The sequence below is a fragment of the Schistocerca serialis genome, chromosome 8, assembly GCF_023864345.2.
Source record: "Schistocerca serialis cubense isolate TAMUIC-IGC-003099 chromosome 8, iqSchSeri2.2, whole genome shotgun sequence".
Lineage (NCBI taxonomy): Eukaryota > Metazoa > Arthropoda > Insecta > Orthoptera > Acrididae > Schistocerca > Schistocerca serialis.
In genome coordinates, this window is record NC_064645.1 from 134803874 (window position 1) to 134821990 (window position 18117).

At 43.5% G+C, this 18117-nt stretch overlaps 1 protein-coding gene across 1 annotated transcript in view; it reads right to left on the bottom strand.

Annotated features, from left to right (window-relative positions):
• LOC126416871 (opioid-binding protein/cell adhesion molecule-like) overlaps positions 1-18117 on the bottom strand; it is a gene marked incomplete at its 3' end in the record, with an annotated part of 952882 nt that overhangs the window by 352742 nt on the left and 582023 nt on the right. The window contains exon 4 of the mRNA XM_050084755.1: positions 11642-11769. Coding sequence (XP_049940712.1) covers positions 11642-11769 — 128 coding nt within the window. The remainder of the gene's footprint in view (positions 1-11641; positions 11770-18117) is intronic.

Consider the following 18117-nt stretch of genomic DNA (forward strand, 5'->3'; position numbering starts at 1 on the left):
GGATATAAAATGTAGACTGGCAATGGCAAGGAAAGCGTTTGTGAAGAAGAGGAATTTGTTAACATCGAGTATAGATTTAAGAGTCAGAAAGACGTTTCTGAAAGTATTTGTCTGGAGTGTAGCCAGACAAGAAGAGAATAGAAGCTTTCGAAATGTGGTGCTACAGAAGAATGCTGAAGATTAGATGGGTAGATCACGTAACTAATGAGGAGGTATTGAATAGAATAGGGGAGAAGAGGAGTTTGTGACACAACTCGACAAGAAGAAGGGACCGGTTGGTAGGACATGTTCTGAGGCATCAAGGGATCACCAATTTGGTACTGGAGGGCAGCGTGGAAGGTAAAATTCGTAAAGGGAGACCATGAGATGAATATACTAAGCAGATTCAGAAGCATGTAGGGTGCAGTCGGTACTGGGAGATGAAGAAGCTTGACGGGATAGAGTAGCATGGAAAGCTGCATCAAACCAGTCTCAGGACTTAAGACCACAACAACAACAAAAATAACTAAGCTCCCCGTGCTTTAAATTCTAAACATTTTCTGAGTTTTCTGGGTAAATATGCTATTAAAGTACGCCAAAGGAACCGTAATTCTGTAATGTGTTAAGGTAAAGAAATAGCAATGCATTTATCTCGACATATGGTACTACCAAACGCAGTGTAATTAAAAAGGAAACAAAATGTTTAACTTTTCTCAATGAATACAGTGCTTGAATGAACCTTATTTAAACAGATACAGTAGATCAGTAAACTTAATTAAGAGAATGGTTAAAAGTAACACAAAAATTTCAAAAATTTTGCTGTCCGCAAATCAGACTTTTTACGGAAATTCCTCAAAATTCCTGTCTCCACCACTGCTAAAAATATAAAGCGCCCTCTCTCTCAATAAGTGCTGGCTTTTTGGGAATAAATGTCACGGACCCGCACACTCCAGCTCTCAGCTCCTTCCCGTTTTTATTTCCACAAGCTGTTCTCCGACTGGACGTCGTTTTATATGGGAAGCTCCAAAACGGTGCATTTCCGGCCCAGCGCAGTGTGGAAAATTATGCTCGATTACACTACCGCTACTCTGTTCTGACCTTTACTAAAAGGTTACTTTTCTTTACACTGTACAGTTAACTTCTTCGTTCATCAGACTACTTTTCTGTTCTTGTTCTGAAATAATTATTCATTGGGTTTATGTTGATTATGGGGAAATTCTCCCATTTATGCCAGATTCTTCGTTGTTTACAAGCCAATATCAAATACAGCTCATAGAATTTATGTGTATGTGTGTGGGGGGGGGGGGGGGGGGAGGTAGACGGAAGGTTGTTTTGAGAGCGACAGTGAGTATCAGGAATATATACAGGGTGTTACAAAAAGGTACGGCCAAACCTTCAGGAAACATTCCTCACACACAAATAAAGAAAAGATGTTATGTGGACATGTGTCCGGAAACGCTTAATTTCCATGTTAGAGCTCATTTTAGTTTCGTCAGTATGTACTGCACTTCCTCGATTCACCGCCAGTTGGCCCAATTGAAGGAAGGTAATGTTGACTTCGGTGCTTGTGTTGACATGCGACTCATTGCTCTGCAGTACTAGCATCAAGCACATCAGTACGTAGAATCAACAGGTTAGTGTTAATCACGAACGTGGTTTTGCAGTGAGTGCAATGTTTACAAATGCGGAGTTGGCAGATGCCCATTTGATGTATGGATTAGCACGGGGCAATAGCCGTGGCGCGGTACGTTTGTATCGAGACAGATTTCCGGAACTAAGGTGTCCCGACAGGAAGACGTTCGAAGCAATTGATCGGCGTCTTAGGGAGCACGGACCAATTTCATGGCCTCCACGCTCTCCTGACCTCAACTCTCTTGACTTTTATTTATGGGGGCATTTGAAAGCTCTTGTCTACGCAACCCCGGTACCAAATGTAGAGCCTCTTCGTGCTCGTATTGTGGACGGCTGTGATACAATACGCCATTCTCCAGGGCTGCATCAGCGCATGGGGGATTCCATGCGACGGTGGGTGGATGCTTGTATCCTCGCTAACGGAGGACATTTTGAACATTTCTTGTAACAAAGTGTTTGAAGTCACGCTGGTAGGTTCTGTTGCTGTGTGTTTTCATTCCATGATTAATGTGATTTGAAGAGAAGTAATAAAATGAGCTCTATCACGGAAAGTAAGCGTTTCCGGACACATGTCCACATAACATATATTGTCTCTTTGTGTGTGAGGAATGTTTCCTGAAAGTTTGGCCGTACCTTTTTGTAACACCCTGTATATGTGTACGATTTTGTTAGGCTCTATACCGTCCCCAGTGAAATAAAAAAAAAAACACTATTTATAAAGAAGAGACATTTAAAAATTGACGACAAGATACGTTCTTTTGTTTATTTGTTAGTCGTCTTCACTTCTTCTCTTGTCTTGGTTGCGTGTAGACGGACATCTTGCGAGTGTTGGAAAATGTAAGCATCTTTGTACTAATTAAGCAGATAATATATTGATTTAATATTATTGTTCACTTTTAATTTGTAAGAGGTGATCCCGATTTCATATCTGCCTTCTTTAAATTAACCTGCATTCGAGTAATTTACAGTTCAAAAATCGCAGCGGCCGATGCAGCCAACGACGCCATTACGTGGCGACATTAACTTATAAAAATCAGCGGAAGCGAAAAACTCGCCTTCTATTAACATAATATACATTTTTCTCCACAGCCGCCCGACGTTGCAGAAAATAAATAGCTTTAAGATTCTTATTTTCAGTACAACAGCCGAAAACCAGAGCCAGGAATCCGACTACAATGCAATGGTTAGCGAAGGTAAGAAAAAATACTCTCACGCATGTGTGGGCCGTAATTGTAATTAATAACTAAAGATTTTTTGCTTTAAAGTGAACTGACTAGCCGAAGAAATTAATATGAAAAGTTTATTCCATTGTTCAACTTATATGCTCATGTTTTAAGATTCAGCGAGTCTAACGTTCATTAACGTAACAAATAATTTACACTGATGATTAATATTGATAAAAAAGAGAACTTCACAAAAGCATTTAACTGCAAATCAAAATTGAGTGAAATATCATTTTCATTAAGGCCCACCACGTAAGTCGGCAACAATCACCATTACCAATCAATTTCTGTAGTAAATAATAAATTAAGGTACGACGGCCGACGGACGCGAGAGCTCAATCACACAAGTCAGATTCACTGTACCCACGCGCTATACCATGAACTCTGCCTCATTACATTCCCCGACCTGCTGTATCACTCCACCGTATAACCTTTATAACAGCTTCAGCATTTAAATTCTACTGTCGATAACAACATATCCCACTAAACCTACAGCTACACACTACCACTATTACTTATTCAGATTTTACTGCAACTTCAGAGAAATGTTCAAGGGAAACGCCTGAGAATTCACGACATGCATAAACAGATGGCCTCTGTATGCCAATATCAATTATTTTTGAGGGATGCATATGGGGCCTGAAGATGGCATACTGAATTGCAAAAACTGGTAGCGAAAATAAAATAACTTCTCAACTGCACAGCTGTTTGGCGAATTTCATTGTTAAATATTTGAGCAACTGCTCTCCCATGTCCACATTGGATCAAAAGAGAGTAACTGTGGATGGCCGAGCAAGGATATGAACAGTCATCCTGCATTGCACTAACCACTGCGCCACCTCGCATGGTCACTGAGGGAAAATTTCTGCAAAATTCTATGAGGGATGAACAAAACAAATAAATACACTAGCCACGAAGCAAGTAATCGCAGGGACCAGGAAGTATTCTGTCCTATTTAGTAATATTTTATTTTCTCTCGGTCTCATTTTTAGACGTCTCTATGCTCTATTGCCTGCTCCACTTGATACGTTTTTGTATGTCTTCATTTTGTCAATTAAGTTTTGTATTTCTTGCCTTATCCAGGGATTTCTATTACACCTTGTCCTTCTGAGTAATGCTGTGCTGCCTCCCATATGTCTTCTCTCAAAGCTCTCCCTTCGTCTTCTATTGCATTTCTTCTGCTTGTTTCAATCGAGCGTTGCTAATGATCCCTCGAAAATGTTCAGTGACCTCTGGTTATCTCACTTTATCGAGGCCCCATCTCCTTAAGTTTCTACGTTTTTCCAATTTCTTCAGCTTTAATCTGGAGTCCACATCTGCTCTTGGAAATGTCTTACACACAAATAAAAAAAGTTTTGCGTCACACCGGTTCCCAGAACTCCTGAAGATAGACGTTGACTGTGCAAATTGTATCACAGACATAGTACCTTTGACTGTTCGGAGGTGTCACTAAACCCGCCCAAAGATGTAAATAACCACGCATTAGCAGCACCTATTTGACGGAGCGGGTCCGACAGCCGATCAGTTCCAGTCATTCCTCCAAGAAGTAAGTACAGGGCTCGTGTTGTTCAACTATGCCTAGACGGTCAATATCACGTTCGATTGCGTCCACATTCTTACTCTGTGCCAGGAAAGGTTCTCAACAAGGGAAGTGACCAGGCATCTCGGAGGGATGGGGGGGCTACAGAGACACATGCCTCGCTCACGCCGACCAAGGGCTACTACTTCAGTGGATAACCGCTACCTACGGATTATGGCTCGGAGGAACCCTGAGAGCAAAGCCACCATGTTGAATAATGCTTTTCGTGTAGCCACAGGGTGTCGTGTTACGACTCAAACTGTGCGCAATAGGCTGCTTGATGCGCAACTTCACTCCCGACGTCCAAGGCGAGGTCCATCTTTGCAACCACGAGACCATGCAATGCGGTACAGATGGGCCCAGCAACATGTCGAATGGACCGCTCAGGATTGTCATCACGTTCTCTTCACCGATGAGTGTCGCTTATATCTTCAACCAGACAATTGTGGGAGACGTCTTTGGAGGCAACCCAGTCAGACTGAACGCCATAGGCACACTGTCCAGCGAGTGCAGCGAAGTGGAGTTTCCCTGCTGTTTTGGTGTGGCATTATGTGGTGCCGACGTACGCCTCTTGTGGTCATGGAAGGCGCTGTAACGACTTTGCGACACGTGAATACCATCCTCTGACCGATAGTGCAACCATATTGGCAGCATATTGCTGAGGCATTCGTCTTCATGGACGACAATTGGCGCCCCCCCCCCCCCAATAGTGCACATCTTGTGAATGACTTCCTCGAGGATAACGAAGTCGCTCGACTAGGGTGGCCAGCACGTTCTCCAGACATGAACCCTATCTAAAATGCCAGGTGTACATTGAAAAGGACTATTTATGAACGACGTCCCCACCAACCACTTTGTGGGATCGGCGCCGAATCGCCATTGAGGAGTAGGACAACCTGGGCCAACAGTAGTGCCTTTATGACCTTGTGGATGGCAGGCCACGACGAATACAGGCATGCATCAATGCAAGAGGACATGCTACTGGGTATTGGAGGTACCGGTGTGTACAGCAATCTGGACCACCACCTCTGAAGGTCTCACTGTATGGTGGTACAACATGCAGTGTGTGGTTTTCATGAGTAATAAAAAGGGCGGAAATGATTTTTATGTCGATCTCTATTCCAGTTTTCTGTAAAGGTTCCGGAACTCTCGGAACCGAGGTGGTGCAAACCTTTTTTGATGTGTGTAGTTCAAAGTCCGACTTAGCAATCTCCAGCTTACCATTGCATATTCACTCCGAGCCTTTCAAGAGTTCCTAGATCTCTTCCATTATCTTTGACGTGTTAGCAATCGATAAATAATGCTCTGTCATTCATTTCTCCCAGTCTGTATTCTCCTACTATTTTTTCTCATCTTCCTTTTCGTACTATCGAATACTTGCCACCCATCACTATTAAATTTTCCTTTCGCTTAACTATGTGTATATATCTTTTATCTCGTGGTACATTCTCTCAATCTCTTCATTATTTACGGTGCTAATTTGAATATAATCTTGTACTACTGCGATGAGTGTCGTGTTTATTCTGGCTACGTTAACGTGTTCACTATATTGTTCATAGTAGCTTACCCGCATCACAATTTTTTACTTATTGTTGTGCCTACTCCTGCATTACACCAATCTAATTTTTGTTACTAGCCCTATAACGACCCGACCAGAAATCCTATTCTTGCTGCCACTGCGCTTCACTGAATCCCATTGTACCTAACTTCAGCTTATTTATTTTCGTTTTTAAATTCTCTGACCTACCTACCCGGTTAACGGATCTGCCATTTCTCTCTCCTACCCCTAGAGAACCAATTTTGTTCATCCTGATGTCTACGTGAACCTGAGTAGTCCATTCCCGGTGATCCCGATGGGGGACTACTTTACCTCCAAAATATTTTACTCAGGAGGATATCATTATCATTACGCAACACAATAGAGCTTCATACTCTCTGAAAAATGTAATTGCTGTAGTTTCCCCTTTCTCTCAGTCATTAGCAGTACCAGCACAGTGCCGGCCTTTGTGGCCGAGCGGTTCTAGGCGCTTTAGCCCTGAACCTCGCTCCTGCTACGGTCGTAGGTTCAACTCCTGTCTCGGGCATGGATGTGTGTGATGTCCTTAGATTAGTTAGGTTTAAGTACTTCTAAGTCTAGGGGACTGATGACCCCAGCTGTTAAGTCGCATAGTGCTCAGAGCCATTTGATTTGAAACAGCACAGTATGGCCAAGTTGGTTTGTGTTAGAAGGTCAGAAGGGCAACATACACTGTTGCCCCTGCAGCTGCTGATGAGGTTCCTCCCTCTGTTCCGTTACCACGAGTCTGTGTGGCCCCTTCCCACACACCCCTTCGTTGTGACTGCGTTTACCGTACGCATCTGCATCGCCGTGGCACGAAAGGCCTCGACGTCGGATAGGGCCATTCTTCACGGTTACTTAGACTGTATGAAACTTTGTCTTCTAGAGTTGAGGATTCAAGCGGCACCACGCTCATAGTTGGCCGAGTCTGTAAGACCATAGGCTCCCGGATTTGCATATGCATCGCGTCAAGTTACCGCACCTTGCTGGGTTGGCACCTCAGTGTGATAAATAAAACATAACTTTCGCCTTAATCAAACAACGCCAGCCAAACTGCTAGCATGAGATTCACGAAGTATATATTTTCACTCACTGTAGTTAAAGTGACTAATTCTTTGGGATCAAGGGAGAGCAGAGTGTGTTAGATAAGGGAAATATCTGCCGTTGCAATAATACAGCTGCTGAGGTTTCTTGGGGGATGGCGTGACTGTACAAGATATTGACAGAATAGCATCGATACCTTGACATTAGTACTACATTGATGATTCCCTTTTCTGTCTTATCTAAACTTCTTTCCCTCTTGTATGATGACGTACTGGAAGACTTGTGAGTCGCTAGCGCATTCGTAACCTTAGTGATTACGCGTTTAATTATTGTCATGTTAGGCCTCCAGATTTAAAATTTAGCAAATTGTCATTGGCTTTATGGGAGGTGCACTTGCGAGAATATCCGTACGTATCATGTATATTTCAAGTAATTATATTTATCGTCAAGATTACTGGAAACGGATGAAAAAAGTAGCGTTTTCAATAAAACTCTTTCCTGTGTATGAATGCGTCTTCATGTTTTTACATTGACTGCAACAAGTGGTTGCATCAGACTGCTGTAATTACCCCTCGGCCAACGCCAGTTATAATTCTGTTACTTCTAATTTCTCATAATAGCAGTTTTAATGAAAGTACCTGAATGAGACTTTTGCGAGTAGCAGAACTGTGAGAAGGGTGTTCAGTATATTCCCTCCATTATAACATACTAGGTTTTCTTTCGAGACTGCTTTCCATTCTCCTTTTTCGCCTTCCAAACCTGTCACATTTCTTCTCTTACCTCTTACTTCGTTAGCCCCTAATTTTAACACTTTATTCCTCAATACAAGCTCTTTAAGTTTTTTATTTTCTTACGTTACTTATTTTTAAATCTTGTTAATTTTTCTAATTCAGTATCTTATTTATGTCTTTAGAAATGCTTGAGGATCGGGAAGCACCTAAGTTACAGACGACGTTCTGGGAGTCACGTATAGCGCCTCCATCAATCGGAACTTCATTAAACAGTAGGGAATGGCGCGGGAATAATCCACGATGTCCCACAACAAATTTCCCATTACTTCAATAGCAACTGGCTGAGAAAAAAAAATGTTGCGTTACGTATTTGACTCTCCTCGTACATATATTACACCTCCCCACTCGCACGCATTGATAATGTCCTCAGTTCGACGCATAAGCGAGTTCACGTATACCATATCCAGCGGCCCAGTGCTAGTGAGTGACCAGGAAGATTCGCCTGAAGCTCTGTGAACATGATTCATCTCAACTTGGACGAAGGTATCCACAGCGTACACATAATGAAAACATAGAAGAAATGGCAATACTGGCCACAGATAATATTGAAATAACCATCCTGAGTGTTGTGGACTGGCAAGACAGCCAATCCACTAGGAGGAAGCCGAAAGGCACGCGTTTAAGTTCAAAAAAATGGTTCAAATGGCTCTGAGCACTATGGGACTCAACTGCTGTGGTCATAAGTCCCCTAGAACTAAGAACTACTTAAACCTAACTAACCTAAGGACATCACACACATCCATGCCCGAGGCAGGATTCGAACCTGCGACCGTAGCGGTCGTGCGGTTCCAGACTGTAGCGCCTTTAACCGCTCGGCCACTCCGGCCGGCACGCGTTTAAGCTCACGCAGGCTGGCGTGAGGTCTTGAACAGGTCAGGGATATGAGACTAGCAAAAATAGTACGTATCTGTTGGAATAATTAACTTTAATCCATAATTGGTGAACATCGCTCTTGACGGTACATGTTTTACAGCATCAATAGTAACTGGTAATGGCGCCTTGCTAGGTCGTAGCAAATGATGTAGCTGAAGGCTATGCTAAATATCGTCTCGGCAAATGAGAGCGTAATTTGTGAGTGAACCATCGCTAGCAAAGTCGGCTGTACAACTGGGGCGAGTGCTAGGGAGTCTCTCTAGACCTGCCGTGTCGCGGCGCTCGGTCTGCAATCACTGATAGTGGCGACACGCAGGTCCGACGTATACTAACGGACCGCGGCCGATTTAAAGGCTACCACCTAGCAAAAGTGGTGTCTGGCGGTGACACCACACTGAGATTGATGTTCATGGTACCAAGACATGATATGAAGAAAAAAGACCAAATTGTCACGGAACGACCTTCGTCCTGAACTGCAACTTCCATAAACTACAAGTTAAATGACTTAACGGCCCATCGGTGGGCTTGATGACTTACATCATGGTTTGATGCGGCTCACCACGAATTCCTCTCCTGTGCCAACCTCTTCATCTCAGAGCGGTAGCTGCAACTTGGGCCATCACTTATTTTCTGGATGTACTCCTGTCACTGTCTTCCTCTACAGTTTTCACCCCCTACAGCTCTCTCTGGTGCCATGGAAGTCACTCATTGATGTCTTAACACATCCTACCATCCTCTCTCTTCCTTTTGTCAGTGTTTTCCATACATTCGTTTCCTCGTCGATTCTCCGGAGAACCTCATTGTTTTCAGTATCAGTCCACCCAATTTTCAACATTCTTCTGTAGCACCACATTTCAAAGTATCCGACCACAAATACCCATTCTTTACAGTTCCTTGCACAGTATTCGCTCATAAACCGTTTGAGCCGTACCTGTATTCACTAATACCAACAACTGCTATCGTGTTCGAAACCGAAGGTCATTGACAAGACGGAATGATCGTCTCTGGTCCCTTTCTGTTCGGATCTTTCTATGACCACCCTTCTTACGCTGTGATGCACGCTTGCGACTGGTGCACCTTTTTATCTACAGACACTAGGAACCAGTGCATCTACAGTCACGGGAATTTTCAAACAGAACAGCTCATTTCTGCCGTTCAGTGACGTCGATCCATCTTGTTGTGCTGTTTCCGCTCAGACGACTGGGGCATACACTTTATGTAAAGAATAATTTGGTACTACCTGGAGCCATTCTATCACGCCGTCTTTAACATATGAGTCTCACTTTTAATAATCTTATAATGTGAGGCCAATGAATTGAACAGGACGTGAAATGTATCAGATCATAATGTACAGAAGTGAACTGACGTACGGTATACCAATTTTTAGTCGAGTTAACTTAAGTGTGATGGATGCTGTAATTAAAATGTGCCAGGCTTTAATAAGCACTGACGAAGAGGCATTATTCGTAATTTTCGTAATCGTTTAGGGAAAAATGCAATTGAAATAGAACAGCTACTTACAGATATCGTCTCGAGTGGGAATGGGCCCCAAAACGATATACAATTTTACTCTGATACTTTACATTTTCCTGGCGTGAAGAGTATTTCATGAGGTTCCGCGATTGGCAGCCGGATGATGTCGACTTCTTGCCATGACATTTCAGTTGACAACCATTCAGCCATCTTCACGCAAGTGTTTAGTTTAGCATTAAAGATGGCTAGTTCACAATGCTAACTTTATACAGAGAACTACCACGGAGACGTCATGCGCAGAGGCAGCCGCTACTTGAGCGACCGCTGTCGAGCATCGCCCCCTCTTCGAATACTGTGATACTACATGCGCGCCCTCCGTCAGAATGTGTACTCAGATGTCAAAGTTAGTAAAAGGTATTGTCACTAGACGTGTCATTGGTCATAAAATGATTTTTCTTTCTTACGAAATTGAAGTAAACGACTGATTCCACACCTTATGCAGTTGACAGTCGCCATCGTTATTAATAAAATATTCGGCTGAACGTATTACCACCCATAACTGAATCTCAGAAGGATCTCTTTAAGGCTAAGATTTCCGTTGTAGAATTATCCATGGAATGTTCTGTGGGGATAGAATGATAGGCTATAGCTGACTTACTTGGGCTGCGAAAAGCGAGTGTGGCGATCATGTTCAACGCAATTTTCAGTGACTGTGCGCGTTGTCCGACCAACGTAGGCTTTCCTACGCTGCAGATTCCAGCCCTCCACAATCCCAGATTGTCCTTGGTCGAACAGAGAAGTTCACGTCTTTGTAGATGGGCGTAACTTTCCTGTTAAACAGTAGCATTGGACATCCTGTGCATTCATGTGAGTCAGATGTGTACTTGTCATATATTTTATTCGTGAATCAAGTGTAAACTCTTGATCACCATTTACCTGGAAACCTCATTCATGAATAGGTTCATGGCTAGGCGGCCTGTTGTGTACATGGTTCCGCGTAGTCAGCGCGTACACAACTTTCCCAATAGAGCGCGCCCCGCTAAGCACAACAGCGCAGGCGCAGCGCTCGTCCGTGTGTGAAAATTAATCAAGTGCTGTTTAAAGTTGGTCACCTTCAATCTGCTACTCTAAGCGTGCAAGTGGCATTTCTATCGTCTGACCTAATGGCAGAAGATAATCACGCCACCATAAGACCACGAGACATATTGCTGACACTCTCCTACTTCGTTAGAGCGACAAGTCAAATAATCTGATGGTGTGTGTACCGAAGGTCTTACAGTATGCACACCACACCGCCCAAATAAGTATGACCTGCATTTACCCAGTGGACCTGAAAGAATATGGTTTAAGCTTCTGAGGCTTACAAGTAAGGATGAAAATAATGCAGACAGCTTCTGACATATCTACGAGCATAAACTTTGCTTTGTGATCCTTGTTAGGTTGCGGTTTCAATTAAAAAGTAGAAAGTAAGCAACGTGGGTTCTCCTACCTGGTCGCGGTGGTACCAGAATATGTAGGCCGGTGGCTCTGGTGAGTTGACGACGATGCACGTCAGGTTGATGGAGCTGCCGCGGTTGACGTATAGGTCCGGCCCGCCCAGGATCGAGGCCGTCGGAACTGCGAACAAGAAACAGGGGGCCGTGTAAGAATCTTGCCAGGAAGCATTTCTCTCAGAGAAGTACGCCAGTGCGCTGTACCACTTCGAACTATCCAAGAATGTGATACTAAAAATAATAATGTTGACACATACTATCACTACTGCGCTGTTGCTTGAACAAAACTTTTATAAATAACAGCTTATCACTACTCATCTCCCTGTCATATCCAGTACTGTAAACAAACGTCTATACCGAAGAAGAATGTACAGTACTGAAACTTCCTGACAGATTAAAACTGTGTGCCGGACCGAGACTCGAACTCGGGACCTTTGCCTAGTTCTGCAAGGTTCACAGAAGAGCTTCTGTGAAGTTTGGAAGGTAGGAGACGAGGTACTGGCAGAATTGAAGTTGTGAGGACGAGTCGTGAGTCGTGCTTGGGTATCTCAGTTGGTAGAGCACTTGCCCGCGAAAGGCAAAGGTCCCGAGTTCGAGTCTCGGTCCAGCACACGGTTTTAGTCTGTCAGGAAGTTCCATATCGACGCACACTCCGCTGCAGAGTGAAAATCTCATTCTGTAATGTACAATACTATTCTTGTGATGTATGGATATTCCCCACTCCAAGATGTACAACTCATCGATAACAACTCATTAAACTAAAAGTCCTGACATTGTTGACCTGTGTCAAGAACGGAATTTGGGCAAGGTGTGGCAGAAGGAGGTTCCACATTACAGTACGCGTGCATGTCTGAAACTTTCCGTCATCAGAGGCTATATAATATCCCCACGAAATTCTTTTTCAAACGATATTGTTGCCATTTCCATATTACTTCAGTTTTTACTCTCCTTCAGAAATCACGTCTTGATACCCATGAGAACTACAACAGCAATTTTGTTATTTATTGGACACGAATTTTCGATGTTCTGATAGTCTACTGTTGATACTTGCATACATGGAAAGAGCAACACGTTCATCAGTACAACTGAATTCAGTCATCAAATGTTGTCAATGAATACGTCAAAAATTTATTGCTATAAAAAGTCAACCGTGCAAACAACTTAGAATATCCTATGACGGCAAGTTTTATATCATGAAGTGTCGTTATTATGAACATACATAGATAAGACGCTACACAAAACTATACTGCAAATCTTCGTATGCTTCCATTAGTGGAGCGCAATATGCCACCGCATCATTTGCGACTGTACATCTTGTATGCGCCATAGGATACAGTGTAATCGAATACAAGGAGTTCCATGAAATGTTGTAGGCTGCGAAACTAATCGGAAAACCTGCTGCTCGGTTTCTCTATGCAGCAGACGTACTATCAGATATCTACCTGCTCATAGTACACTAATTTGTTACATACGCAGACCCGGATGGCAAACGTATTACATTTTACGAGGGTCTTGTTGAAAATCGCGAGCAACTCTTTGTTACAATCCTTTCAACTGCGCACTAAAACATATGAAATATCGTAACCTGCGAACGTTACAATTTATGAAGTCATTATTACAGTATGTATTCTATAATGAGCGTCATCGGTTTTTCAACAGCGCAATACCATTTAATGAATTGTTTATATGTAAATATTTACTACTGAAACACATCAAAAACACATTTTATGAGGAGATTTATGTATATTGACAAGCAACCTTAGGAGATGGGTGTAAAATTACGCGCCGCGCCATACTCAGGGGAAAACGCCTCCGCCCACAGTGTCGATAAGGTAACATACGACTATCGCGTTTCTGATCGTGTAAAAGAGCAGTTGCGAGGCCAACGGTAGTAACCGCTAGAGTTTAAAAATTGGTTTCAGCACTGCCTTTGGGCAGTGGAAATGGGCGTCTACCTTTAGCGAATTTTCAGGCTTACAGAATGATGGGAAGAATATGTGTAAAGAAATAGAAACTATGTTGACAAAAAAGTCTGTGGGTTGTATACCCCTCAAAAAAAAAATTGTAACAATAGGCTGCTCATAACTAATGACCCTCGTGAACTTGTACTGGTTAACACACGTCATACCATAATATTACTGATATGTGACTCATATAACAGATTAAACAACTCATTTGCTAAATACATACAGAATGCATGCAAACACTGCCAGAAACAGAACAGAACTGTAATTGTTGAGTTCTAGAGGCCTATGTATGTTTTTTCTTTATTAATTTGTTTCATCAATTATGTGTAGTAGTAAATCTTAAAACATGCTTATCGTACGTCTATCAGCACGAATGTATTTCAGTCTATTAGCATATTTCTTTGCTACAACAGAGCCTGTTTTACACTATCGAGACTAAACAATCAGAGTGGTAGGGAGTGACGAATGAGAGCGCTTATTGTTGACGTATGGTGCAACTGGCGCGTTGGTTTTCTGGTGTACAGACCCTGAAAAGCATTTTTATCAGTATGTGCACCGCATCGATGTGAACTGCAGAAAGAGAGTGATTGATGCTGAGTAAATCGGAACTGTGCTCTTCCGTGTGCAGTGGCCCCAAATCGGTGGGTCATTGGTGAAAACACGAATGTGCACTATATCACGTTTGAGCACTTCAAGGGTAACGCCATGATACGAATAAACCTTCAACCGCGTTGCATCAATCGCTGAACGAAAATTGTTTCGTGGTTTAGGGCATTGTATAGCGAATATACACTCCTGGAAATGGAAAAAAGAACACATTGACACCGGTGTGTCAGACCCACCATACTTGCTCCGGACACTGCGAGAGGGCTATACAAGCAATGATCACACGCACGGCACAGCGGACACACCAGGAACCGCGGTGTTGGCCGTCGAATGGCGCTAGCTGCGCAGCATTTGTGCACCGCCGCCGTCAGTGTCAGCCAGTTTGCCGTGGCATACGGAGCTCCATCGCAGTCTTTAACACTGGTAGCATGCCGCGACAGCGTGGACGTGAACCCTATGTGCAGTTGACGGACTTTGAGCGAGGGCGTATAGTGGGCATGCGGGAGGCCGGGTGGACGTACCGCCGAATTGCTCAACACGTGGGGCGTGAGGTCTCCACAGTACATCGATGTTGTCGCCAGTGGTCGGCGGAAGGTGCACGTGCCCGTAGACCTGGGACCGGACCGCAACGACGCACGGATGCACGCCAAGACCGTAGGATCCTACGCAGTGCCGTAGGGGACCGCACCGCCACTTCCCAGCAAATTAGGGACACTGTTGCTCCTGGGGTATCGGCGAGGACCATTCGCAACCGTCTCCATGAAGCTGGGCTACGGTCCCGCACACCGTTAGGCCGTCTTCCGCTCACGCCCCAACATCGTGCAGCCCGCCTCCAGTGGTGTCGCGACAGGCGTGAATGGAGGGACGAATGGAGACGTGTCGTCTTCAGCGATGAGAGTCGCTTCTGCCTTGGTGCCAATGATGGTCGTATGCGTGTTTGGCGCCGTGCAGGTGAGCGCCACAATCAGGACTGCATACGACCGAGGCACACAGGGCCAACACCCGGCATCATGGTGTGGGGAGCGATCTCCTACACTGGCCGTACACCACTGGTGATCGTCGAGGGGACACTGAATAGTGCACGGTACATCCAAACCGTCATCGAACTCATCGTTCTACCATTCCTAGACCGGCAAGGGAACTTGCTGTTCCAACAGGACAATGCACGTCCGCATGTATCCCGTGCCACCCAACGTGCTCTAGAAGGTGTAAGTCAACTACCCTGGCCAGCAAGATCCCTGGATCTGTCCTCCATTGAGCATGTTTGGGACTGGATGAAGCGTCGTCTCACGCGGTCTGCACGTCCAGCACGAACGCTGGTCCAACTGAGGCGCCAGGTGGAAATGGCATGGCAAGCCGTTCCACAGGACTACATCCAGCATCTCTACGATCGTCTCCATGGGAGAATAGCATCCTGCATTGCTGCGAAAGGTGGATATACACTGTACTAGTGCCGACATTGTGCATGCTCTGTTGCCTGTGTCTATGTGCCTGTGGTTCTGTCAGTGTGATCATGTGATGTATCTGACCCCAGGAATGTGTCAATAAAGTTTCCTCTTCCTGGGACAATGAATTCACGGTGTTCTTATTTCAATTTCCAGGAGTGTACTTCGTAAATGCGCCAGTGCCATATGTTTCAGACTGTCCCATCATGGTCGTCACACTATCTCGTAATCCTGTAACGAGTTGAGGTGCACCCGAGGAAGAGAATTTTTGAACAGGCACACAGCTGAGAATGTAAGGTATCACTGGTTTTTCCCCCATAAATAGTCATACTAGTCGCACTATTTCAACTCGTCGATCTACGATTCTACGTCTACATCCACTACATTTACATGCGAGACATCTCACGAAAGACGAAAACCGTTTTTCGCTGACGTGTTTACATGTTAAGGTTTGAAGCGGATTTGCCTGTTAAATTCAGCGGCTGGAAAACAGCTGATACAATTCATGATTTAATCAGTATAATAGCCATTCCTCTTCAGCTACACGATGTGTAAACAGCTTCAGTCTAATATTTCTACTCATAAAAAGCCTTTAATTTCATATTAGCCGAAAATTTTTGAAAACAAGACGGGACCTGACAGCCCAGGCACGTTACAAAACAGTCTGCGTTTACATACGAGCGAAATTCGATTGCGAAACTGGAAAACCGGAAACCAGAAGCGGATTTCCAGAATCGATTTTGAAGTGTTTACCTGACCACCCAGAAGCGGTATTTGGAAATCGGTTTACTAAATCCAGTTTAGCGAGCCCCATGGGGGCGATAGTCATTCCAACGGTACCAGCATACAAATGTAGCCTTGCAGCTCATCGCTCCCTACAACGTTTCTACAGTTAAGTTAAACTGCAGTCACAGCTTCTCCATTCATTTAGTGCATTTGCCATGTTTAGCAGAGTCTGATTGCTCACGTAGTAAATAAATCTCATCCTGTAACAAACAGATTTGCATCCCGTCATTATGCGACGTGCGCGCGAACCCGTTATAGGTATGCTTTTTTGTAACAGCTCGAGAACTGCAGCAGGCATGGTATTCGAACTTGGTTACGGTTGTGGTGAGGTCTGTTTTGTTTACAATATTTCAGGAGTTGCGGGGGTTGTGTGCGTCAGTGCATTTTAAGTAGCTCTTTCTATTTCTCGAACATGCTTAGTTGTTATTCAACAAAACAGCTACCGTGTACATGTGCCACGTATATTTAACGTCGGAGAATTTTCTTGATCCTCTTTTTTGCATGTTTGAGTAAAGGTACAAGATGGGTGCACGAGTACAGCTTTACTGCTTTTCAGATGCATAGTAAATTTAATTGTATTCTTCTGACTCAGAATCCCACATACAGAACAAACCACTGTTAATTAACACATCGAAGATCATACAGTGTAGCGTAACTAGATTAGGTTAATGATTACATCGTCATTTGTAATATCTGCATTTAGTTCGATCATTCCCTTTTTGTTACAGAACATTGGAGAAGACCCACAAACAGGGCTAGTAGGGGATTGACAATGAGAAATCTAAGAAGCAGTGAAATGAAAGCGACGCAGTTACCAGAAGCCGGTACTATTCTTAACATTTATGAAAACATTTGCCTCGATCACATTAATTAATACATACATCATGTTCTATAGCTTTCAATCAGTAAAGTGATCCTTCAGAGAAATGGAATGGGTGTAGCCGTACGCTAACGTAAGACAAAATTCATTACAAAAATCTAATCTGTAAACTGTGTTAACAACAGACTATCACTAAAACTGTGCTTAATGCTCTTCACCATTATACCGTCTAAATTTAATCGAATAAATGAGTAAGAAACCTGGCACATTAAGGAAAGCTGTTGTTTCCTCAGTTTCACTACATAGATGCTGTTTACTTGCTTCATGACAATGGTATCTTTTAAAAACTTTTCGTACAGTTATACATCAAATATTAGGGTTACCTTCTAGATATTTCGTTAAAAGCACTAATCCTGTGTATTTCAATCTTCTTTTGAAATCGTACGGATTCCTAATTTATTGCTGGACCTTGAATTTCCTTCTTCTAGTTTGTATTACGCTAAACAAATCATTCGGAGACTGCGTAATTTGTAAGAAACGTTTGTGAGTAAATGTTGTTCGCCAAAACATGAAAATAAGCACGCCCCGTAAAGTGTTGTATACAATGCTACCGAGGCTGCCTGTCCTCCTTCATGAGTTAGTGTTTTATTAGTTTTATTTATTTCGTCTCCGGTACAATTCATTCGCCAGGCCAATAACACTCATGAAATCTGTGCATTTTTAAGGAACTGTGCTATCCATGTTTCTCATTTGCATTAATCCATTCGTATGAATTTGCATGATTTCTTTGGTGAACTGCATGGAACGCATATAGTAACGAGACAAGTAAGACCCACACCCATATATAT